Below are 27,584 nucleotides of genomic sequence, written 5' to 3' on the forward strand. Positions count from 1 at the left end.
TAACTACACAGTCAGTTGTATACATGCTTGCTGTTTAATTACCATGACTTTCTCAGATTCTCTTCCACATATTTATAATTAAAGAATATTCTGAGACTACAAAGCAAATTTTTGCAAGTCTGAAAAATTAGTATGTTGCACTGGTTAAGAATAATAACTACAGAATCAATCAGGCCAGAATTCAAGCACGGGTGTTTTCCATGTTGCTGTCAGCACGCTTCTAACCCTCTTTGGGTCTCAAATTCCCTATCATTTAAGTGAAGTTTACCTCATAAAATTGTTAGAAGTAAGAGACATCAACTTATAAAACATTTAAAAGATAGTCAACATAAGTGCTCAGTAAATGATAGATACTGTCATTTTATTTGAACTACTTATCTGCAAAATCTGTCCTTGTTATCTGCAACCAAAACAAAATAAGGAATTACATTAAATTCTAAGATTGATATGCAACTGGAAGTTCTATTTTTCAAGGTTTTATGTTTTCTTAATAGCTGAAATATTACTGATTAATTTTACAAATAAGTATTACAAACTTGAATTACTATGTAAATGTATAATAGTTAAATATTACACTGGTTTATAAATTAGGCTTTGTATAAAGTTTGTTGGGAAACATATTCTGCAGCTAAAAAGGGACATGCTGCTGGGGATGTAACTCAGCAGCACAGCACCTCCCTGGCAAGCACAAGGTCCTGAGTTCGAGTGCCAGTACCAAAAAAATAAATAAACTAAAAATTAAAAAGGACATGAATCATAACAAAATATATGTGTTTTACACTGTGCTAGTTCACTCTGAGGGTTTCCCTTTTCTAAATATGTTTGTTTCTTTTCATTTCTGCCTCTCATTTGCAGCTTACTTTGCAATAACATGTGCCAAAGTCAGTCTATAAAAATGTGAACTCCTTGTGAGTAGAGCACAGTGTTTATGTGGATGATTCTGCTTATCACCAGGATTTAATCACCACCGCATTCCTTTCAGGATCGATACTTTTATTGATAATAAGACTGATTAAAATGTACAAAGACATTTTACTTATTTTTTGTAAATAATTTTAAATGAATGATCTGTTTTTGTCTTTTCTTTTTCTTGCAGTCATTCCCAACACAGCACTGCAACCCGTCAGCCTTCGGTGACTCTTCAGCGGGCCATCTCTCTGGAAGGGTATGATAGCAGCACATCTCCTCTTAAACTAAACTGTGCAAGCTCTGAGCCTTAAAACATGTCCCTCCTCCTTCACCCATCTCCCTCCCGCCCTCTTCTTCATCCCACTTCTCTTCCTTCCCTTTCTTTTTCCTCTTTCCTCTTCTTCTCTTTCACTTTCTTCTTCTCTCTTCCTCTCTCCTCCTGTCCCTCCCACTCTCCCTTCTCAGCAAACAACCATATGTCACATGCCAGACATTGTGCTAATTACTAGATTTAACAAGCAAAATAAGATCTCATCTTTCCTTTTGTAGAGTTCATTGTCTTATGTGAATAACAGAAATGCAAATACGTACTTGCATACAATGTAAGCATCACACTGTGTAAGAGATATATATAAGGGGTGAATGGAGAATCCAGGAAGGGCATTTGATAGAGAACAGGCAGCAAAGGGGTAGGAGAGGCAGATGAGTGTGGCTTCAGAGAAGATACAACTTTTAACATTGCTTTGCTGTATCCTCAGCCCCAGATATGACTCTTAAGCTCAGTGAAACAATTGTGTATATTTGAGCAATGACACAAGTTCATTGATATTCTTTCAAGAGAAAAGGAAAAATACTCTTAACATTTATTAAGTAGTTATCGGGTACCAGGTTCTCTCTAACTTATCTGACTTCATTTCCAAAATGTCCTGACATAGTTATATTTTTTCTAAACCTTGATTCTCAGAAGGGTTAAATCATTTTCCTATGGCACTTAAATAAGCAGCAGCACTGCCTCAATTTGCGAGCTAGTCTGACTCTACTATGCAAATGTGCCCTCTGCAATGCGGAACGAAAAGACTGTTGAGCAGAATACTAGTTACACAATTAACAAACCATATCCAGTCCAAGTTACTCGTAGGAAAGAATTTTCTAGGGTTAAAAAATGAGCTAGAACTGACTCTACCCTTAGAAGTCACTTTAAAATCTCCTGTTTGGAATAATCTGGGAGCCTATGCAGATCCTATGTGGTTGAGGTATTTATAGTAGAGGTAGGAGTGTGAACACAGATCTCAGGGTGCTTACTAGTCCACATTTTGGTCCTAAATGCAAAGACTCCCTCTAGCAATGCTACTTAATAGCATTTCTTTTGCCATCCGGGACAAGCACCACTGCTTCACTGGGGCAAGCAGCTCACTGAGATTTTAACTCAGTAACAGAAATGTGCTAAAGATATGAAGTTAGAAAAGGATGACTTTATTGGAAGCAGGAAAAGGAGAAGATAGCCCTCTGATAAGAATCAGACTAGAGGACTCCATAAAGATGGAACACCTGTGGGTCCTTTGTCCCTGGCCCCATTTTTAGGGGATCAGACACCCTTTCCCCTGCCCAGAACTTGCCATAACTTGATTAATTATTAGGCAACCCTGCCTATACCATTTCTTCCGGTGATCCATGTGTAGCTTCTTTTTGTCTGTTTATTTGTCCTTGACAAGGTTTTATTTCTGGGGTGAGTAACTGACTGACAAAGGGGACACCTTATTCATGGTTAACTTAGAGTTAGAAAGGGGGTGTGAGACTATCTATTGTAGTATTATACTGACTCTACAGTGGATAATATAGTGACCCTAGCGTGAATGCATGCATATGTATAGCTATAAATGTATGTGCATTAGTGCATCTGAGTACATACTGAATAAGAGCTTTCCTCAGTCGGTAAGCACCCATCTCATTCCTTTGCTTCCCCTGCATTCAGTTGGAGATGGGGCCTTTGTGCACTTGGCTTTCTTTGTACTCTGTATTTTCCAGTGCCACCTGTGCTACCTTGATGCTTCTCCATATCCGATTTTTCTCTTTCTCTGTCCTGTCCTTGTACTGTTTCCAACGGAATTTCTGTAGCAAAGTTTTAACTGCTTCTAGTCTGGATTGACTAGAAAACTAATGAAGCCTTTACTTTGTCCCCACCTTACAGATCCCTACGCCTACCTTTTCTAAAGCTATTTCAAAACCTTTTCATTTTATTAGCAAACTCCTACTAACAATGTACTAATAAAGTTTTTTGGTACATATTCCAATTAAGATAAATGAATTATTTTGTAAATGTGACCACGAATTCTAGTTCTCTGATAAACTGAAATAGTCAAAGGGCAAAATAATATAAAACTTAGCACCTTTTAAAAATAGTAGCAGATACATACTAAACTTTTAATAAGTACTAGCACTCAAAGTGTTATAGAGTAAAACAAGATTTATTTGTATAATCTAGATGTGTTTATGTAAAATATTTCTGAATATAAAATAATACCTTTGAAGTTGAAGTAATCTCTCACTGATGAAATATTTAGGAGAAAAAATTCTCAGTAATTGTCTGCAAAGGCCAGAACATTAAAGCTCCGTAGACCCAGCTGACTATCTGATAGAAACATAATGTCACACATAATTGCTGCACTGAACACATAGTGGGAAAGTTATTTTTTATTTTACATAGACCAATGAATCCTTAGCAGGTTTCCCATTACGGTGTTAAAATGTTTACTGAAGGCAGTCAGTTGAGAATGAAAATTCTACTCTTGCAAAACTCTTCAATCTAATGCTTTTGTGGAAAGCAGCTACTTACGATACTTTTTAAATGAATGTAGTTTAAAAGGCCATATAGTGACAGAATTTTCACCTAAATTCATATTTACTTGGCAAAAAATAATTGGAAATATTGCCAATTTCTAATTACTTTGATCCGTGGAGATAACATAACAATTTAATTGAGCCCTCTGCTTCAGAGTTGCTATTGTTCTTAAATTAATATCTGAATCATCTGTAACTAAAGCAGGCAAAATGAGGCAGAATAATATCCCCATTCATAGTACTTCTGTGATTTGCGTTGAACTTGACAGATACCACCCACCCCTTAATCTCTTCTTCCTCCTGTGATTCTATTAAAAGGAAGCTAATGGAGTTTTAGAAGGGACAATCCCACAGTAATAAGGAAATGGAAGAGTATCAAAGATGAACATGTTATATTTCTGGAAAACTAAAAGCTAATGGAAGAATATTGAGGAATGATGCAGAAAAAAGTAGGCTCAGCTTAAGACCACTCTTGTACTGTAACCTCTAGAGTACTTTCACATTTTTGGACAACAGTCACTCTTGCTTTGGAGATTCATCCTAAGTCCCCATGGATTCTCAAAAGGGAAGACAGTACCAAGCCTTCTAATTAGTGCTTTTTCATCTTAACCAAGTACCTATTAAGCATAGTGGCCGTAACTTTAGTAGTTAAAACTTATATTGTTTATCTGGAGTTACTTATTTAATATTTTCAGACCATGATTAACTATGGGTAGTCGGAACCACTGAAAAAGAAACTGCGGAAAAGGGCAAACTCCGGTATTCTGTGTGAGTGACATCTAGAGGAACGTTTCCAGGGATTTCACCCACAGAAAGCTCTTCCACGGTGCAGTAGCACTGCAGAGAAAGGCTTCAGCTCAGCAGAGAGCAGATCTGCTGATCAGGACACTGGAAACTCTGAGACGTCACAGTGGTGACAGGACTGAGAGCAGACTCTGAGAACAGGAATAGGCTACTTTATAACATTCATACTTTAGAGTCAAAAGTTTCACTTGTTTAGGGCTGGGTGTTTAGCTTAGTGGCACAAGAGTCTGTTTGGCAAGTGCGAGTTCACCAGTTTGATTCCAAATACAAAAAAAAAAAAATTTTCACTTCTGGACTTCTAATAATATCCCAAGATATGGGCTCTCTCTAGCTAGCCTTTGAGGTTGGTTGGCTCAAGTCATCTCTACCCACACTTGGAGAGAGTTAGCATCAGTCCTCACCTTCCTTAATTATAACTGTGCACTCTGATCCCAAAAGCCCTGTTAGATAATGTCAGACAGGAGTCCGATATGCTAATTAATGCACCAACTTGCAAATGTGCCCTTTCATACTTAAAAGGAAAGGATTATTGTAGGTTTTTAGTTGCTAAGGTTACTGGTCAAAAATCAGAGCCATTATTTTCCATAGAAATTTAAGTGACTGTACCAAAATAAGGAGGGAAGTTGAATTAAATGGAGAGGATTTCTGTACACCTTTGGAATGTATAAATACTACATACAGTTGACCCTCTCCTCTTTATTTTGCTCTCCTTCTATTTGAAATTTACTTATAGACAATGTTTTAAATAAAGACGGTGAGCAGCTAGCTGTATTTGATTTTTAGAAATGCTCAGAGGAAATCAAACTTCTTTCCCCTAAAAACTATTTTTGTTTGTAATTTGTAGTTCAGCAAAGACAGGCCTCTCTGGTGAGAAGGCTCTGGGTTAGAATCTCTGTTTATCTGCTAACGGATCCTAGCTGACTGAGAAGACTGGGAGAATTTGCATGGCCCCCTTCCCCCCTGGGGGAGGTGAACCTGTAGAGTTTAAACCTCAGTGGACTCATTAGAGTGATAGGTAACCTCTGACCATATCTTTTCCCAGTTCACCATCACATTTCCTTTTCATTTCTCATGCGTTCCAGCAGTGTCCACCTCTGCTGTAGTGCGCTGTCACCTCATTTTCCTGACTCCCATTTCTATAGGTCTGCTATTGCTTTTTTCCAATTTCTTTAATCCAGAAAACGTCCTTGTAATCTTCTTTGTTTACATGGGCAGAGCTGAAAATATAAAAGCTGTCATCACAGCAAACTTTAAGGAATGCCAAAAATTTATGTTACAAAAATGTGGAAACTGCAGAGACCTCAGAAAATATTTAAGGGGTATGGATGCATGGATTCTGATTGTCTAACATGGATTCTGATTCTAGTGATTCTAGCATGGATTCTGATTCTCTAACATGAATTCTGATTTCTAACGCCATCTGCTGTTGCTATACCAATGCTATAAAAAACAAATGAATAAGCAAATTTTCTCGTGTGTTTAGTTATTAACAAAACAAATAACTTTCATTATAAGGTGGCTGATTTCAAGGCCAAAGCATTAAAATGCAAAGTGTAGCTCACTATGATTTCTGAGGTCTTGGAACGTTCTGTTTTTGCAGTCACTGTAAAAATCCAAAGAAGGGTGTTAAGAAAGAAGAATGAACTACTAAAGTAATTTTATTCACTTTGAAGTATACTGAATAGAAATGTTAAGGAATAAGACCATACTGTTGTCTTCTGTTTTACCCTTCAGGATTAGAACAATACTAGAAATGTCATACCAGTTCTGTAGTTACCAAGAACTACTGGGATATCTGCTTAATGTCTCACACAACAAGGCCGCTCATTGCTAAACACTTGAAATCTTTCTTGAAGAGATGCCACAGAAACCAATGAGGAATTTGGTTTCAGAACTTTTAGGATGTTTTTGAATAGTCCTTATTCTTGTGCATAGTTGAACAATGATATGATTATTTATAACCACCATGTATACCTTCCTGAAAAACCATTTTGTTTTCTTAAGAAATTGGTTTAGAGACCTCAAAGTAAATTGTGAATTACCTTACTTCTCATTATTTTATAATGAAACATAACTAGAATAATGTGCTGCCAAACATTCATCTACAAAATTTCTTCTCTTAACCAAAACTCACAGTTATTAACTAATGTGGTCATCCATGACATTGATTGACATGGCACTGGAAAATTAGTTAATAAGTTTAAGAAATCAAGAAGGGGGCTGGGGATTTAGCTCAGCGGCATAAGCGCCTGCCTTGCAAGTGCACAGTCATGAGTTCCATCCCCGGTACCAAAAAAAGAAAACAGAAACCAAGAAGGAATATAAAAAAAGTATGCAGCTCCAAGTTTGTTAGGACAAGAAAAATGAATACAGGGACCATTCTTCCATTATAAGATTAGCTGCTCAAATCGTAAGAAAGTTTCAGTGTCACAACCCTCCTAACTGTAGCACTGGCCCCAACCTCCTCATAAATTTTCACTCATTTGACTTTGAATACTTTTTTATGATGTCTTCTTAGTCTTAAGGCTGCATTTGCTGTTTATGGGAGTAGAATGATGTTTGTGGGAGTAGAATGATGAACAAAGCAGACCTCTTGTTCTTCCCTCAGTCTGGTAGGAAAAAGGAGACATTAATCTACGGTCACACAAACAAATGTAAACCCATGACCGTGCCGAGCTCTGTGAACGGGGCCTGTGATGCCCTACATGTCAGTAACAGGGAATCTGACCACATCAGCGGATATAGAAGGCTCTGGGAGGAGCAAGGTGTTAAGCTCAGCAAAAAGAAAGGCCTTCCTTAATTGCTGCACAAGCAATGATTACAGATTTGTCTTAGCATATTACTGAGCTGAACACAGACAAGAACAACATGAATTCAGTAGCATTTTCCATTTAGAAATTCATAATAAGGAAGCTGACTCACAGTTGATTCCCTGTCTTCTCCAGAAATAACTTTCCTTTGCTTATCAGAACTGTGTGGTCTCTCCAGAGACAGAATTTTCTAAACCCCACCTCTGTTCAGTTCTGCTGCCATGCTGATTGTCGCTTAATGCATGTGGCTATGTATCTGTCTGTGTGCCAGAACTTTGTCTTCTTTACCATTGCTGCTTCCTAGCCTTCCCTTCTCGTCAGCTCTTTCCCTTGGTGCCTCTTGTAACTGGACCTCTGGTCTTTCAGACAAAATAGCAAATGGCAAGCACTGGGGAATGGTCAAATGTGTGTTTATTAGATAAAATAAAAGAGAAGCCCTCCACTAGTTGGAGACGGGTAGTCCGTCTTTTTTTATCCACAAAAGTGAGTCTAGACATAAGTCTTTGCCATAGGGGCTATTTCCTCATCCATCATATGAGTAAATATAGCATCAATCTCATCCATATTTACCGGACATTACATCTGTTCCTGGATTTCGCCACTTATGAAGAATTACTTTTATTATACTTTTACTTTGTCTATGACCTTGGAGATAGCATGGTTGAGGAAAACAGGGAATCAAAAGAATTTCTTTGGGCATCATTTGTCAGCCTTTATTAGATTACATATCTTGAGACATCCATCTCTATATATCCAAACTAAATCTGGTGTTTTTTCCTGCATATATTGTGAATCCCTCAGAGACTCTCAAATTCTATTAGGTGTTTTGTTTACTTCCTTCTCTTGGCCAATTACAAGAGAATTTAAAGAAAGAGCACATCCATATTCCATGCTACAGACCAGAAACTACCCTGCTGCCAGAAAAGAAGTCACTGATCTTTATCCTTTATTTAATCTCTCTGCTGATTTTCAGCTCTGGAAAATGTTTGTTTCACTAAAGTATGCTTTTAAAATGTCAATCAGAAAACTTTATTGACTGATGGATCACATTTGGCAAACGCTCCTACTGATTATGTAGAAGATCAGACTGTTCAAAGAGGATAGTGCAGGGGACAAGCTTCATTCATTCATGCATTCAATCTGTCATTGATTTAACTGATCACTCTTTTTTAACCTAACCACTTATGGAATACCTCCTATGTACTGAACATTCTGGTGAGAATGTTTGAGAATATCAGAAAAAACAGGCTCAACAACTGCCCTTGAGGAGCTCACAGTCTAGTAAGGGGAAGGAAATGTTGAATATTGCAATCATTCAATGAGATTGTATCTGTCTAATTTCAGAACAAAAAACAAGCAACTATTTGGGGGCCAGTAACAGCATTGTTTAGATGTAGTTCCAGTGATTTTCTTCAAGTGACTACTAAACCCAAATGCTAAAAGCACACCTTTCTCAACTTAAGGAAGTCTTGAATTAAAATTTTATAATGGTGATGGTGAACCTGTGGCACACAGGTCACAGCAGGCTGCTTTGTATCATTGAAAGTTCTAAAGGATTCAGAATCACTGTAGAGATCATACTCTTCACTGCCTCCTCAGTTTTGCAAAGGAGACTTCTTCTTTCATTAAACACTAGTTATGAACATTGATGAAAAATTGCATTTCAGTATCGTTGTTCTGTGTTAAGAAAATATGAGCCTCGCTTCATTTACAGCGCCATCCCTGAACTGCTGAGTCGTTGCTTACCCTCAAGTCTATCTCCTTGGAAGAGAAACCTAGTATCCCCTAAAGAACAAGCACTTGCATTTATCTGGGTCTTCACTTAAATTATGGCTCCAGAAAGTACAAGCTGCATTGCCTGGAGCTGTTACCGAGGTTCTCTGAGTCTCTGTTTCTTTAATTTATAAAATGTGAATTCATATCTACTTCATAGAATTATTTTAAGAATGTATTTTTAAAATATGTAAATGCCCAAGGACTGCTCTTAACAAACAGTGGGTACTCAGTAGGAGTGAGTTCCTTCTGTCATCTTCAGTCCTTTCTTTCTGATGTGCTAAAACCTCTTCCTTCTCCTCCCACCACTACCCAGAAATCAAGAGACAGAGCCTCCACTCCTAACCCGCCCAACAACCATTGGCTGTGCGTCTCTCATGCGCTCTCAGGGCAACAGTAAGTGGAAGACTGAACACAGAGGAAGACAGAAAAACAAAGGAAGAAGACAGTGTATGTCCCATTTAGAAAGAGACATCAAGGTCAGATACCCTGGGATGAGGGAAAGAAGAAATGAAGGAAAGGAAAAGGAAAAAATATATAAATAGGTATACAAGTATACACACACAAGATAGCTAAGATAATTATTTTACTAATTCTACTAGACCAAAGAAAGAAACAGTGCTCATATTGTTTGATTAGTTTTGCATGCCTGTATCTGATAATCTGAACAACTCTTGAAGAAAAAAATGTGAAATAGAACAACTGTTGTTAAATTCCTATCATCTTGTCTTGAAATTCTATATCATTATTGTTTTCAGTTTTCACTGTTGTTTTTGTCATTGTTGTATGCTTCTTTGTTTTTTGTTTTTCTGGGATTTTTTTCTTTTTAAAATAGAAACAAATCAAATACCCTTCTACACCCAGAGAAGTTTCTCAGTGACAGAGTTTCAATTGTTACAGATATGAAAATAATATTGTCGGTAAAACATCAACTCGTTCTATGTGCAAAAGAAGTCCAGAGCCCACGTGCATGTGTGCTGGTTCACATAAATACTGTACGTCTGCTTCTTCCACATCTCTGAGGTCTGCAGCGTCTGTCATCACATTAAAAATTTTATAGGAAATTGGTACATAGTCATCAAAATATTCTCTCATGATTGCCTACACAGCATAGGAAACCTCCGCCATGTGATATAGTGCTTGTTTTCTTCTTATTTCATGTTTCTTTCCCCTACTTAGATTTTTAAAAATTCCTTACAAATAACTCTTAGATCCTACCAAGTGATGGTTTATAACCTGAAAAAGAGAAAAATTCATGTTTCCTGAGCAACAGATTTTCTCTACTTTCAGATATGTCTTTTTATAAGAAGTGCCAAACCACCTTTTTCACTCCATTTTTTCCCTCTCATTGTATTTGTATCTCATTGTAATTAGAGACAATAGTATATATATGAATGTTGCTGCCACCACTTTTTTTATTTAGAGAAAAAAGCAAAACAAAAAGAAAGTAGAAATACTACAGAATTTCAAAAAACAATAAGAAATTACTAATTGATAAATTACATATTGCTATCTTAAAAGTGGTTGTTCAAGTTACAAAATTAAAGCATAAAAAGTGGACAGTCAAACAATTACAGTACAAACTATTCTGTTTGATGGACTAACAAAAACTTAGTAGTGGTTATCTATCTTGCACACTTAAACATACATATTGTTATATCCTTTAAAAGCACTTTCTTTCCCTTTCATTATCATAATATCTATTATACATTTTGGATCTTATTACTCTTTCAGTTTATTATAATTATTTTTGTATAGAGAAACAATATGGTATTTACAAATGTTAGTCTGAGGGGCTGGGGATTTAGCTCAGCGGCATGCACCAGCCTTGCAAGCAGGCAGTCATGAGTTCAATCCCCGGTACCGATAAAAAGGAAAACGACAAAAAACAAAACAAACAAATGTGAGTCTGATTTATTTCACTTATAAAGATAGTCTCTAGTTTCCATTTACCTATAAAAACCTCAAGATCATCCTTTTTACAGCTGAGTAATATTTCATTGTATAAAAATACCACATCTCTTTCATCCATTCTATGGTTTTGGGCATTTGGGTTCTCTCCAAGATTTAGCTATTACAAATTGCACTGCTATAAGCATGGATGCACATATATTACTTACCTGACTTTTTCAATTTTTCTGGGAAAATACCCAAGGGGAGAATAGCTGGATTAAATGGAACTTACAATTCTAGTTTTTTGAGGAATCCCCATACTTATTTACGCAGTGACTGCACCAGTCTACACTCCCACCAGCAGTGGAGAAGTATTCCTTTTTCCCCACTGCCTCACCAACATTTGTTATTGGCTGATTTTTTCATGGCAGCCATTCTTTCTGGAGTAAGATAAAATCTCAATGCTGTTTCAATTTGGATTTCTCAAATGACCAGTGATGGTGAACATTTCTTCATGTATCCATTTTCCAATTGCATATCCTCATCTGAGAAATGTGTGTTCATCATAGATGCCCACCTTTGGAGAAGATCTCTGAATTTGGGGGGCTTTATGTTTTTCAATTCTTTGTATGTTCTGGATGTAAGTCCTTTGTCTGAGGGACTGTTGGATAAAATTCTTTCCCATTCTGTGGGTTTTCTTTTCACATTGTTGGTGATTTCTTTGAAATGCAAAAACTTTTTAATAATATGAGATCCCAGTGGTTGAGTCTTTGAAGTACTCCCCATGTGGTTTGTGTTTTGTTCATGAATTCTTTGGCTAGCCCTATGACTCCAAGATTTCTGCCTCTCTTGTCTTCCAGTGGATTTAGTGTTTCTGTTTAATTTGATTCATTTTGACTTTAGTTTAGTGCATGGTGATAAATATGGGTCTAGTTTCAGTCTTCAGCATGTGGAAAGCCAATTTTTCCAGCACCATTTATTAAAGAGGCTATCCTTCTTCCAGTGAACTGCCACCATTTTTAACTGGCCAGCCTTGGGCAAGAATCTTAACTTTCTTACACTTCAGTTTTCGTATCTTTAAATGAAGAAAATAATATCTAACTGCTTGGGAAATTATAGGGGTTAAATATCATTAGCTGTTACTAAATCTGTCTATCAAAAAAATAAATTTGTACTATGTTCATGTATGAAAAACACTAAGAATCATAAGTTTTATTCTCTCTTACTAATTTCATTGGTACTTCAATGCATAGTTTGATGGGTTGAATTTATATAGTTTACAAAGCTATTGGATGCCTATCACTATACAGAGATACTTATATATCCTGTATCTCTCAATATATGTGTACTAATAAATGATTTGGGCACAAGGAAAACAAAACTACACCAGCATTTCTTACCCTTGGACCCTTGGAGAAAGGAGACAAGGTTATCAAAGGTCAGGCATTCTGTTTTATAGTACATATGTTTTTTAAAGAAAATATCACTGTTACTGTTACCTATTCTTACCTATCATCATATCACACATCATTGTACAGGGCTGTTCTATAATTTTGTTCTACTTTTAATTTATTTGGGGATATCCTCATTTGAAAAAATAGATTGATATTAGAATTAGATTTTTTCAGAGAGCTAATATATTGCCATGTTCAGCTGTCTAGTTTACATGTGGGAAAACTATCAAAGACCAGAAACAAATGCAAAGTTTTCCATAGCCACAACAAAATCAAGACCAGTATTCAGTTCACCTAATTTCCTTTCCAGTGGAGAATTGAAGTGGACATTCCTCTGGATATCCTGTTTGAATTTCTTCGTGTGTGCTTTATCTGCTTTTGTTTCCTATCCAGGGTTCATGTGAGGTACATTTGCCCTTCAAGAAATGTGTGACCATAGTGCTAAAAATAAGGATTGTGTGTTAACATGACATAGCTGAGCCCCAGGAAACCGGAAGCCGGGGAAACTAAGTTGTATACCACCAATGTGAGTCACATACAGAGTTGACTTGCTCTATCATATTTAATGTGATGAAGACACACTAAGAATCAGGAGACAGACTCATTCAAGCTTTTCCTAGCATTTGTTTGTTTGTTTGTTTGTTTGTTTTTCTTTATAGAGCACTTCCTGATTGGACAGAAAATGATTTTGGAGAAATTTGAGAATTTTAGGGGAGAAACAATGTACAACATTAGAAAACACCCTACCTTGGATGGTGTTAATCTTTGACATACCCAAAAAGCTATTTCTTGCTGGAGAGCAAGAATCCCTTCCATGTAAGCAAATAGAGTTTTAAATTGACTTTATATAGATCAGAACACTCAGAAAAATAGATGTCAGGTATTTTTGATGCTTCATCTACTTTCCTGTTAGGCCATATTTTCTCATCTTTTTACTACCCCTCATTTTGTTTATGGTCTCCAGCAATGCACTCTTTCTTTAAGCAAAACAGATTCTTAGAATAAGTCTATTTGCACTGAGATGTAGATTTCTTTATATTTTCATTCTAAAATCACTTGTCAAACATGTTCTTTGTGCCATATATTTTGCAAAATATTAAGGACACAAAAGTAGCCACAAGGAAAGTTGTGTTTGTTAATATTTTTAAGTACAGTTTATTTTTCAGAGTAGTTTTGGTTTCACAGTAGAATTGGGCAGAGAAGTAATTGTCATATACACCTTTTCCCTGTGTATATGTAGCCTCCCCATTACCAACAACCTCACCAAATGATACATTTCTTACAGTTGATAAAACTACATTGACACCTGCCACATCATTTTTTTTCAGAGTTCACAATTTACATTGATGTTCACTACTGATATTGTACATTGTATGGGTTTGTAAAGATGTATGATGACAAGCACCTGCCATTATAAAATCATACAGGGTACGGCTGGCCTTCTGCAAATTCAGAACCTATATGTATAGATTTAACCACTCCAAATTTAATATATTTTTTAAAATGGTCCTAAAGATGCCTAGATCATTTTTCTTCTTTTTTGCTTATTCCTTCAAACAATACAATATAATAACTACTTATATACATATATATACCTGTATAGTATACTTACATATTATATACTATATATACTTATATACTATTTACTTTGTATTAGGTATTTCAAATAATTGAGAAATTATTTAAAGTATATGGGATTATTTATATAGGTTAAATAGAAATACTGTAACTTTCATGTAGCAAATTGGAACATGAATGGATTTTGACATCTTTGGTGGTTCCTGGAACCCAAATATGTAAAGAAAAACTATTCTTTTAGCTATTTTAGTTTCATTGCCCTAAAAATCTTTTTGCTGCTGATTCAGCCCTCCTTCTTCCTACACCCTGGCAACCACTGATGTTTCTAATTGTCTCTGACTTGGCCTCTTCTACAGTGTCACACACATAGTAGAATCTATGAAGCAACACATTGGCTTCTTTTACTTAGTAATATGAATTTAGGTTTGCTCTATGTTTTTTCCTGGCCTGATAGCTCATTTTTTAGTCCTGATTAATATTTTATTGTCTGCTTTACCATAGTTTATTGCAGGCAATTATAGTGGTTACCAAATTTTGACAGTTACAAGTAAAGTTGAAGATGCTATATCCATCTATGCACTGGATTTGTGTGAACATGTTTTCAAATTTCTTGGATGAATACCAAGAAGCACAATTGTTGTGTCAAGTGAGAAAAGTATGTTTAGTTTTGAAGGAAACCATCAAGCCATCTTCCAAAGTAGCTGAACCATTTTGCATTCTCACCAGCAGTGAGTGAGTGTACAGCTGTCACTCATCCTTGCCAGCATTCAATATTGCCAGGATTTTGAATTTTGGGCATTCTCACAGCTACATAGTGCTATCACATTTTTGTTGTAATTTACATTTCCTTGATTACTTACTATGTGTATGTTATGTGCCATCTGTGTACCTCTTTGGTGAGGTGTCTGGTAAAGTCTTGGCTCACTTTTGTTGATCTGTTTGTATTCCTTTATTTTTTTAGTTTATTTTTTAAATGATATAGAAACATACCTACAAATGGAGACCATGTAAAGTTTGATGTATATACACATTATGCACATACATGTGCATATTATTCTTCATTTATCTATGATGAAAAATTTTATAATCCTTTCTTCTAATTTTTTAAAATGCATACTACATTATTTTATCCATAGTTACCCTAATGTGTAGTAGCATGACAGAATGTCTTATTCCTATCTAATTATAAATTAGTATTGATTGTTGAGGCTTCCTACATACCTTCCCCAATTTTTCTCAGTCTGTGGCAAGAAGCATTCTACTCTCAGTTTCTGTAAGGTGAATCTTTTAAGATTCCACAGATGAGTGAAGTTATGTGGCACTTTACTTTCTGTGTTTGGCTTATTTTACTTAACGTAATCCTCTCCAATTCCACCTAGGTTGTTGTAAATATAAGAGGTTTGTTTGTTTGTTTGTTTGTTTGTTTGTTTTGTTTAAATGGCTGTATTCCATTATGTATGTGGAACACATTTCTTTTCAGTTCTTTGGTTGATAGACACTTAGGATGTTTCCATTTCTTGACTGCTGTCAATAGGGCTGCAATAAACTTGGAAGTGTAGATGTCTCTTTGATATACTGATTTTATTTCCTTTGAGTATATATTCAGCAGTGGAATTGCCAGTCATACAGCAGATCTATTTAAACCTGCATACTGTTTTCCATAATGGCTTATTTTACATTCCCAGAAACAGTGCAAAAAGATTCTTCTTCTTGCCAACACTTATTATCTTTGCTTTTTTGATAATTTTTTATACCACAGTGAATCAACATCTTATTGTGGTTTGGTTTTATCTGTGGTGTGTGTAGTGGGGGAGGGGCAGCTTCATGCTAAGCAAACACTGTACCACTGAACTCTTCTTTGATTTTTCATCAGAATTTTGCAGTTTTCCTAGATATTACTTGTTCATATTTTGTTAGATGTATACATCAGTGTTTCACTTAGAGATGTGCTAATATAAATGATATTATGTTTTGCAATTTCAGTTTCTGCATACTTATTGCAATCATATAAGAAACTATTGATTTTTATGTATTAACCTTGCAACCCTGGCTTCAGTTATAGATTAGTTCCAATAGATTTTTGGTTCTTGTTTTCTGTCCTGTTGATTCTTTTGGATTGTTTACTTAGACAATTATATCATTCATGAACAAAGACAGTTTTATTTATGCCTTCTCAATCTGTATATTTCAATTTCCTTTCATGATTAATTGTATAAGCTAAGAAGTTTCATATAATACTGAAAAATCTATGAAAAAAAGAGAGATATATGCCTTGTTCTTGACTTCAGTGGAATAGATTTAAGATTCTCACCATTAAGTATGACTTTATCTGTGGGAATTTATGGATACTTTTTATCAAGTTGAAGATATTCCTCTATTGGTAGTTTACTGAGAGTTTTCATCATAAATAAGTGCTTGGTACTAAACACTCTATATGTTTCAGACTTAACACACAAAGTGAATCAGTGATCAATTACTCAAGTGGAGAAGGCAAGCTTGCAAATAGAGTATTATTTTCATGATTATGACCTTTTATATTGGCTTATAATTGTCAATTTATTTTTATTAGGTTCCTCTGTAATGTAAACTGAAAGACCAAAACTGTTTCTTTTCTCATGATAATCCTAGTCTAACTGGAAACCTCCTGAAATATAATGAAACCCTAACTAACAGTTTTTAAATGAATAATAAGGTAAAATATTTTAATGGGGATAGTTGATATATGAATCTGGTATAGAGGAATCCTAAGGCAGCTAGTGTTAAAGAGAACAAATATTTTTCAGATAATCATGAAGAATAAAAGGAAGCTTGGCAAGATACAAAAAAGATGGAGCTGGAGAAGACCAAAGGCAGGAAAAATTTAGGTGTTTAAGGAAAAGCTAGTAATTCAGAACAAATCAAGGACTTTTGATGTAGTTAGAGTCTATTTTTTTTTGTATCCAGATATGAGGCTACAAATATTTGTTCAAGAAAAAAATCGTAATTTTTCTAAAACCACTATGTCTTCATCCCAATGTCCAAAATTGGCTTTTAGATTTCACCATGGATAAATAGTTAATAAATAACTTTAATAATGCTCTGCCCAGGGACAGTTTAAATTGCCCATTAGTTCTAAAGATCAGTGCCTGGGTAAAACTAGGCCAGTAAGAAAGATGAAATTTTTATTTTGGAAAAGCTTAAATTTGAAGCAGTGATCATCCACTTCTTTTCCTGATGAAGCTAAAAAGAAAATCATAAAATCTATAAGGATTCAACTAATCATTGTGAAGAGATTTCTCTGGAATTAGCAGGAAAAATAGAACTTGTAGCAGGAGCAAACTTCAGGGACATTTGTGTAAGCCATCCCTCATAATATTCCCAGAAAAGAGGATAGTTGGACATTTCTTTGAAAAGAAGATTTTGTGAGGGCTTAACAGCAGTTAAAGATTAGTGATGTGTTTCTATATCTTTATGTATTGTCCTTAAAACTAAATTTCATTAATAATTAATATATTCATGTTAATGTGCTATCATTGTTTTCTGTAGTAACTCTTACATAAATACTCTTAAGTATTTGTCAGCTTCTGAAATTCTACTAGCAAGCTTTGTGGGAAGCCATGCCATTTGAATACTATGCTAATTACCCAGGCACCTGATGACAGCTACCAAAATGTAATAATATTACTAGCTTTTTACTTCAAATCCATTTTCTAAGGTCACTTATCATTGGGTTAGGATAAGCCTAAGTGACTCCCTTTCCCTCTCTAAACCAGTGATGCTCGTGTCAGTCTGCAGTGGCTCAAGTAGCTACTACCACAGTGTGATAACTTCGTAAGGCTGTCACAAAAAACTGCAAGTTTGCTGACTGAAACCAACAGAAATTTATTGTCTTATGGTCCTGGAAGCTAAAGCCCAAGATAAAGGTGTCAGAAGATCCTGGTCCCTCTGAAACCTGTTGGACAATCCATCCTTGTGCCCTTCCCAACTTTAGGTAGTTTGTGGTCATTTTTAAGTATTCTTTAGCTTTCAGCTGCATCACTCCAGTCTCTGTGTAGGTGGCACATGGCATTCTTCTGGCTATTTCTGTTCTTATATGGTAGTCTTCTTTTAAGGAGATCAATCAAATTGGATGAGTTCACTCAGCTCCACTATGACCTCATCTTTAAATATTCATGCTCCACAATGAGTATGTTATATTCTTAGCTACTGGAAGTTAGTCCTTCAATATATTTTGGGGAGATAACACAATTTGATACACACCACAGAATATAAACCTCTCGGGGACAGAGAGATCTTTTGCAGATTTCTATTCCCAAGATCCAGTCAGCATCTGGCCTAGTAAGTGCTAGAAACATCTTTATTAAATGAATGAAGAAAGTATATGCTAATATTCTGTTTTCCTGAGAAGTGAGCCTCTGTTTATCCTGTTCAAGTGTGTCTGCCTTCTTTTGTCTTTGGCTCATGTTTACACCTCATTCCTATTAGAACCCTACGTTACAGTCATGTGAGAGTATTTGCTTCTTTCCAAACTCTTACTTCTTTCCTTGGTGCTTTTCCTTATCCTCCTCCTCTTGATCTCAAAATATCAAATCAGTAATTCTTATGTTATAAAGTGTATAACAAATGTTGTGATGCACGTAAATGCATGTTATTATAATTATTTCTTATGTACTCTCCACCCCAACTACAATGAGAGTCCCATAAATGAGGAACCAACTTATTTTCAGCACCAAACACAAAACCAGAAGGGGATTTATCTTGCAAACATAGGCAAGGCAAATAAACCTTATTTCATTTTTAATCCACAAGTAATAATTATAATGTATTTACTTGGTACCTAGTAATATTTTGATACATGTATTCACTATGAAATGATCAAATCAGAATAGTTACAATATCTATCATCTCAACTATTTATCAATTTTTGTGGTGAGAACATTTAAGATCCTCTCTTTTCAGACCTACAATAGTTTATTATTAAAAATAAGCCAGGTATGATAGTGCATGTCTGTTATTCAAGCACTCTGGAAGACTAAGGAAGAGGGACAGTTACAAGTTCAACCCTCACCTAAGAAAATTTTTCATTTCGTGAAAACTTGTCTCAAAAAAAAAAAAAAGTTAAAGGCCTGAAGGTGTGGCTGATGCAACTCAGGGCAAAGACTCTACGTTCAGTCCCTCATACCACACACAAAAAGTCATCTCTCTGTCTGATAAAATGTCAGAATCTATTCCTCCTGTCTAACTTTAACTTTGTACTTCTTTGTTAAGTGGGATAACTCAAACGCAGAAAGACAAATACTTCTACATGGAATTTAAAAATGTCAAACTCATAGAATACAGGTTAGAATACTGGTTATCAGAGACTAATTGGGGAGTAGATGGTAGTGAAATACCAAAGACAATTTTATCCCTCAGAGAATATACAAGCAATTGGAGCTTTGAAGAAGGGAAATGAAATGGTTGTGCTGATTTTCTAAGATAGTTTCTTTGATAACAGCATAGAGAAGAGAGAATCATAGTAAGGGCTTCCTGGCCGAGTTCCAGGTGTAAGATATTGTGACACTAAGCCTCAAAAATATAGGATATGAGAGACATTTCTGATGTGAAACTCACTATATTTTTTGACAATTAGAAGTTCTAGGTGAGTAATAGAGAAGACAAATGCAGAAGATTCTGATTTGTGGGAAATCATTTCCCAAGATAAGAAATAAAATGATAAAAAGAGATTCTGGGAAAAGGTAGTAATTTCATTGTGAAGCACTTAAATGTCATTTTGGAGTAAAGGATACTTATCTGAACTAGATATATAGATTAGTGAATCAACCAGTAATGAAAAAGATATGACAACCCACTTATTCATTCATTCAAGAAATAGTGAGGTCCTGAAACTTTCCAGGCACTATGTTACATGCTAAAGGTGGAAGGAATTCCAGATCTTAGAAATTACATTCCAGTGGAGGATGGAAAGAAATAAACAATAAAAAAGTAATTTCACTGTAAGGCACATATGTAGGAGATATACGTCAGGTCATTATAGAAAATAATGAAGCAGAGGACCAATTTAAGTGGATTGTTTCACTCCTAAGAAAAAGGAGCTCTTCAAAAAAGAGCCAAAGGAAAGGGTGACAGAAAAGGCAGCCAAGAACACAAGTTTTGGAAACACTGTTCCACTCATTACAATGGCCACTGGATGGGTGTTGACTATTCAGTATAAATTGCTTAAAGATGTTTTATCAACACAAAAATCTCTATTGTGGAAATATGCAGAGGAAAGTCTATAATGTCAAGAGATGAACAGAGGTTGTAAAGGAACTAAAAATAGAAACCCTGTCTGTCCTCTCTACTTTTCTCAAGGTGAATACTATTTTTTGACTAGTCAAATGAAATTATGATTTAGAAATGGAAAGAAATTTATTTTTGTTAAGCAAGTATAGATAATGCTAAAGTTGAGAGGAATTATAGCAATTCTATTTTCCATAATCACTTTATATATTTTATATTAGAATATAATATGTGGAGACTGATATAGTATAGAAACTGGTGTTTAGAGAGACTATGTTCAAAGACATTCAGAGGTTAATGTTGGAGTCCATCTAGAAAATAGGACTCAGTTTGGAGTTTTTCCTACAATAATTTCACTGTATCTAAATTGGAGTTAAGAAAAGACCTGCAAAACTTGAGCCCAAATATTTTTGTTTAGGTAAACCAAACAAATTTCCCTATATCACTGATAGCAGATTTATGCACTTAACACTTAATTGGAATTTTATAGCAACTTACAGATGAAACTCAAAGACATTTTAAAAATCTTTCATAAAATGTGTTTGCCTTAAGCTTGGCATGGTGGCAAAGGTCTATAACCTCAGTTACCTAAGAGGTTAAGGCCAGCCTGGGCAATTAGCAAAATTCTACCTCAAAATAAAACAAAATAAAATAAAACTGGTCAGGAATGCAGCTCAATGCAGAGGTCTTGAGCTCAATCCCCAGTAACACACACATAGACATGCACATTTTTAGTCAAATCTGTAAAGAGAATGTGAATTTTTGTCAAGCTTGTTATTCAATATTAGTTTTTGCTTATACTCTGGTTTTCACAATATTTTATTTTTTTTTATTTAAGAAGAAAAAGAAAAAAACAGAAAAAGGATACAAATAATACAAAATTTAAAAAATAAACAGTAAGAAATCACTGGTTAATAGATTACGTATTCTCATCTTAGAAACAGTTGTTCAAATTACAAAATTGAAGCATATAAAGTAGACTTTCAAACAGTGAGAGTGCAAACAGCTTTGTTCAATGACTCAAAAAAACTCAGTAATATGGTTATCTATCTTATACACTTAAACATACATGCAGTTATAACCTTTAGAGCAGTTATAACCTTTTTTCTTTTGTACAATGACAATTACACATTTTGGGTTTTATTGCTCCCACAGTTCTTATTACTTTTTTTTTTTGAAAAGAATAAAACCAAATGCGACATATCAGAACAGAGTCAGTCAAATCAAAAGGATGGACATAATAGATAATGTAAAAACAAAATACAAGGTGATCAACAATGGTTACCATACTGCCTCTTGCTATTTTAAGAAAAGTTGCCAGTTATAATAAAATTGAACAAAACAGTAAATAAAACCAGAGCATTGGAGACCTTACAGGACTTTAAAAAAAGATAATAGTCAACCAGAATGGGCGTCATAATGAATCTTACTGTCTTCACAGTTGTTGCCTATACTTTCGAACTTGGTACTATCAAGCAAAGCATAATAGGGGAAAATCAGTCAAAACAAGATGGTGAGAGCAATATAGGATTTCAAATCAAGTTAATAGGAAATCAAAGTAGGTTACTATAATGTATCCTGCTATTTCTAACATTACATCAATATTTCTCCATGAGGGAACCTTGAGAACAAATGATACAACTTTAAAACAATAACAAAATGCAACGGCAGTAGTTTTCTTCAACAAAATTGCTAAAACTTTATAAAATTACAAAATTATAAAATTAATCATAAGTTAATTACAAAATAAAATATATTATAAATTATAAGATAAATTATAAAAAATAAATTATAAAATAAAATTAACTACTTCTTGGAATATTCAAAATGCAACAGGAAACAAAAGAAAATCCCTGCCTTTATGAAGTGTATAGTGACATGTAACTTAATGGGGACATTCCAGCCAAAATGTAAAAGAAAAGAAAAGCAGGGGGGTAATCTGTTTTATTTTACTTCAGAGATAAAAAGGTGATTACAAAATATGATTATAAAAAGTGTGAACATGTGAGACCAAGATTTAATTGTTGTATTATTTATCTTTTTGACAAACTTAGACATAGGCAAATTGAGATGAAATGTAGTTGTTAGATTGTCATATTTGATGTACAAATAACCCAACTATCTCAAGATAACACTTGAAACTGACCTATAGTGATTTATATTTGTGGAAAGAAAACTACTTCATTTATCTGTCTGATTTTACCAAGGTTATAATACGTCACTCTCAAATGTATAACTAATTCCAGCATTCTCTCTAGAGAAAAGAGTTAAAAGGTTTTTTCAGAGTGTAGAGGCTGGATCTCAATAGTTAAAGCCAAGCCTTTATTTTACAGCCTCTTTGCTGTGCAACAGGGACAACGTTAGAAACGTTAGAATGTTAATGCAGCTACTTTCAAGCAAACTTGGAAAGTTACAGAAACAACACAACTTGAAATAAATACCTTAGGCTTACAAATAGTAGCTACTCCTAGATGCAGAAACATTTAAAGTCTTCACATTATCTCGGTTCCAGTCTGAATTCCTTGGCTTAGCATCCTGTTCCTCCCAATCTGCCTCTGCCTTCTAGGTTTACTTTAACTCTGATATGACACTCCATTTTGACTGGGAGACTCCCTGTTTTCCAAATATATGATGTATGTGCTCCTCTCTGATCCTGAACTCAAGCTGTCTACTGAAATATCACATCCTCCACTTTGTACATTTATGTAATTTCTACCCACCCTTCTGTTCTAGTTCAGATTTTCCCTTCTCCATGTCTTAATCTTTTCCTTGAATACATAGGCCTTTCATTATCCACAGCTCTCACTAATTTACAGTATGGCTTTACGCTGTTATTGTTTTATGTATGCCTATGAATTCCAGAGCATATAACTCCTAGAGGGGAAAGAAATGAGTTAGCAGTTACTGAGCACTTTCTCGATAATCTTAGTACTTAATGTATAGCTTCAATTCATATTTACAGCACCATAAAACAGATATAAGTTTTCACAGTTTACAGGGACAAAATATGAGATGCCAAAAAACATATTACCCACCTTTTAATTGATGCAAATATAATTCAAATGTAAATGTCTCTACATCCAGTGCCAAAGTCCTTTCTATTATCATGGTGTACCTTACTATTCCCATCTAATAGTTCTATTTCAAGCAGTACTGACCACAATATGTTTAATATGGGCTAAATATCTATGTGTAACTATTTTGCTAAAATCAGCCTGCCCTGTGTTGCTTATTTAAAATCTAGAGCCGAGATCCTCCATTTACTTGAGTACTATTTTAATATCATGCTCTCAATAGCTGTTCAAGAACATTGCTTCATTCATTTGGCATTATTTAGCTAATTGACCAAATTAATTCTTTGAAAGTGAATGTGCTGTACTTTATGGTCTTATTAAGATATAAGATATTAGTTATAATCAACCAGCATCTTTGAAGCTTTCTGTAGTTGACCGTCAAGTGAAGATCTTTGTTATGCTACCTCCTCACAGGTACATTAGCAATATGCATATTTCCATTGTGCTTAAAATTTCTTTGATTTCCTCACTGCATCCTTTATTTAATAGTGTTGCTCACATGAATACATCTGCACTTAATGAGAAGTGACTTTAAAAAGGACTACAGAGACTAAATGGCTCTTCACACATGACTTCAGAAGTTTAAACTCTATTATTGGATTATCATAGTACTGAATCTGAGACTTAGGTCTATGTGATCTGCAACTCAATTTTTGTCAGTACGTCCAGGGGTGATGAAATTCATATGCTAAGGCTATTTTTAATTTAGTATGGAATACAGTATGCGTAATTGTTTACAACATCAGAATGTGCTAACTAACATATTGTTCCCATTAGGAAAATTATCACGGTGTATCAGACAGCTTCCTTATTGCCAGGATAAAATACCTCACACTTGTAACGTTAAAAGAAAAAAATTTACTTTTGGTCAAAATTTTAGAAGTCCTGCTCCATGGTTGGTGAATTGGCTTGAAGGTAGAAAAATACTCAGTTCACAGCTGCTCAAAAGCAGAGCGCTAGAGAAAAACCAGAGAGGATCAGGCACTAGATAGAATTTGCAAGATCTTACACACACGACCCATATTCTCCAACTAGCCCCCCTTCTAACAGCCTATTCAGCTGTGATTCCATCAATGGGTTCACAATTGGATGAGGTTAGTGCCCTCGCAATCCAATCACGTCTCCAGTAGTCTCAATCCCTTCAAGTTGACAGTGATAATTAACTTTGACATGGGGAAATATATTTTAACAACCATGTGATCGGGTGAGCTTGGACTGTGAGAGAAAGCTCTCAGTCACCTAGATTACCTTAAATATCACTCAAGCTAGACCCATCTCAGGTGTTACCTGACCAACCAAGGCAGCACACTTATACCAGCAACCTGAAGCAAGAGCTGGAGCTACAACTAGAGGTGGAGAGCACCCCTGCGCTAGGGAGGCATTGCCATGTTCTTGCTCCTCCACCTCCCAATGTACTCAATTTCATAAATTCTATTGCTAACAGTAATCTCCTCCATTATGGTAAACTTAAATATCGAGTTCATTCATGCAAGCATTGTAATCCTCTTTCTAGTTTTCCTCTCAATCCAAAAAGTTATATTTGTAATCCCATTGAGACATTACTGAAATCCCAGCTGGTCAATTCCAATCTACTACTACCAACGCAACCCATGGGGAGAGTAAAGACACCAAGACATATTTCAAGTTAAGGGCAGCCAAGAGGTCCTAAGTCCATTTCCCATGTGGACATGTGGACAAAGGCCTCCATCCTAGGCCTCTCCCAGCATTAATTATCTTGTGAAGAAAGGAGGAGGTGGGGGTCCACTCAGGGATGAGTAATAGGCAGAATGTGGGAGATTATTGAGTAACTTGAGCTGGCTGGCCAGGTACAAGAATGGCATCTCTGTAATTTGCAGAGATAAAAATATGCAGAAGGATCAATTTACATAACCCAATTAAGGTCACAGTGGTATTGTTTCAGTTTGTGATATGCAAACTCTTGTGCCTTGGGGAGTCATAGCCTCTTATCCTGAGGCTCATACCCAGTTGACATTCCTGGAACTGTTTGCTCTTACATCTCACCAGCTCAATCCTGTATGTGGAGAGCACCATGCGAGGAAACAGGACTGCCTTATGGCTATAGATTTTGCATATTAGCACCTTGGCTAGCCTTATTTGCAATGCTTAGAGCCAATTGAAGGAAAGAGAAGAGAAGGACATATCCTAGCCAGCCTTTCACATATCAGTATAAGGAAATGAGTTTCCAAGTAATCAAAGTCACAGTAATTGTTTTGGATCCAAAGGGAGTCACTGGAGTTGTCTCTCACATCTGTGATGGCTGCACATTAGCACCTGGGCTAGCCTTGTTTGCCATGCTCAGAGTTAATTGAAGAGAAGGAAATACCCTAGCCACCTTTTTACCTTTCAGTATAAAGAAATGAGTCTCCAAATATTCAAAGTCACAGTAATTGAGCTGTCTCCCACACTCCATGTCCAAAAATGCTTGACTATTTCCCTGGGCCCTTTCTTCTTGCTTCTAGTCAAGTTGTCAAAGTAGATATGCATCTCTGACGTCATCAAGAAACTATTTTTTCTTTTTTATTGGTATGTGTTTGAAGCACAGTGATTTGTCCGCATGTGTTATTGACATATATCCATATTGTATCTGCTTCTGTTTTACTCCCCGTGTCCCTCCCCACCTTATTCCACCTTCCCAAAGTGCCCTGCTCATCTCTACCAAGGCTACCTCCATGGTTTTTAGCATTGCTCTTTTATTTTGCCCTTTAAATTATTATATTTTGAGTCTCTATATTACAGAAAGCATGTGATATTTAACTTTTTGTGACTTGACCTAATTTATTTAGTATTATGGCCTCAAGATGCAGCCATTTTCCTGCAAATGACTCAAATTTTCTTTCTTTATTTCATAGTGCTCCATTGTATATAAACCATATTTTTTTATTTAAAAGAGATCAAGACAAAACAGGACATAAAAGAGCAGATCAGAGCAAAACAATGTAAGCAAAACAGTATTTCACCAGAAGACAACACATAATTAATAGTAACTACCACAATGTCTCTTTCTTTGAAATAGTTGAGTATAACTTCATATACAATAGTATCAAACATAACAAAATAGTATAAAAACATTCAAGGGAATGAGAGTATTACAGGGGTTTCAGAACAAAATATCAGAAAACAAACAATGGCTACTATATTATCTCATTTTCCATAGGAAATTTGCTTATACTTTCACATGTAATACAATGCAATAAGGTACAACATGATAGAGCCAATGGAAACAGAAGAGCAAGAGCATGGTAGGACTTCAAAGTAAGATGATATTATATCAGTACTGGCTATTATAAAGACTTGTTTCCCTCAAATTAGCTATTCATACCATCACAGATAATAAAATTAAAAAACCAGGCAAACACATTACAACTGTGATCATTATAAGGCTTCAAAACAATGTAATGGGGAATCATGATTACCATAAACTCTTAGTACTCTTACTATCTTTTACACTAGGGAGACTATACGGTATTTATACATGTGAGTTTGATTTATTTTGCTTATGAGTATGGTCTCAGGTTGTGCCCATTTATTTATAAACATCTCAATGTGATCATTTTTTATAGCTGAGTAGTATTCCACTGTATAAAAATACCACAACTTTTTTATCCATTCCTCAGTTGATGGACACTTAGGTTGTTTCCAAGATCTGGCTATTACAAATTGTGCTGCTATAAACATGGGTGTACATATATCACTGTGGCATGATGTTTTCAGTTCTTCTGGGAATATGCCCAGAAGTGGAATAGCTGGGTCGAACAGGACCTCCAATCCTAGATTTTTGAGGACTCTCCAGATTGACCTCCATAGTGGTTGCACCAGTCTGCACTACCACCAATAGTGCAGGACAGTTCCTTTTTCCCCACATCCTCTCCAGCATTTGTTGTTGGTGGTTTTCTTGATCCTGGCCATTCTTTCTGGAGTGAGATGGAATCTCACTGTTGTTTTAATTTGCATTTATCTAATGAGTAATGATGATGAACACTTTTTAATGTATTTATTTGTCATTTGTATGTCTTCATCTGAGAACTGTGTATTTATCTCAGATGCCCATTTTTGGATTGGATCTTTGAATTTTGGGGGTCTGTTTTTTTTTAATTCTTTATATGTTTAGACAGAAGTCCTTTGTCTGAGGGGCAGTTCACTAAGATTTTTTCCCAGTTTGTGGGTTTTCT

The 27,584-nt window shown here is 35.4% G+C and overlaps 1 protein-coding gene across 26 annotated transcripts in view; it reads left to right on the top strand.

The window, feature by feature from the left end:
• The window catches only part of Dlg2 (discs large MAGUK scaffold protein 2), a 1,893,126-nt gene that overhangs the window by 1,519,401 nt on the left and 346,141 nt on the right, over window positions 1-27,584 (top strand). For all 26 annotated transcript variants that reach the window (XM_063256338.1, XM_063256340.1, XM_063256341.1 and 23 more), the window contains one exon: window positions 1,097-1,165. In XM_063256338.1, coding sequence (XP_063112408.1) covers window positions 1,097-1,165 — 69 coding nt within the window. The remainder of the gene's footprint in view (window positions 1-1,096; window positions 1,166-27,584) is intronic.

Source organism: Cavia porcellus, unplaced genomic scaffold (assembly GCF_034190915.1).
Source record: "Cavia porcellus strain 051 isolate PalLab524CR breed Dunkin Hartley unplaced genomic scaffold, mCavPor4.1 scaffold_9, whole genome shotgun sequence".
Taxonomy (NCBI): domain Eukaryota; kingdom Metazoa; phylum Chordata; class Mammalia; order Rodentia; family Caviidae; genus Cavia; species Cavia porcellus.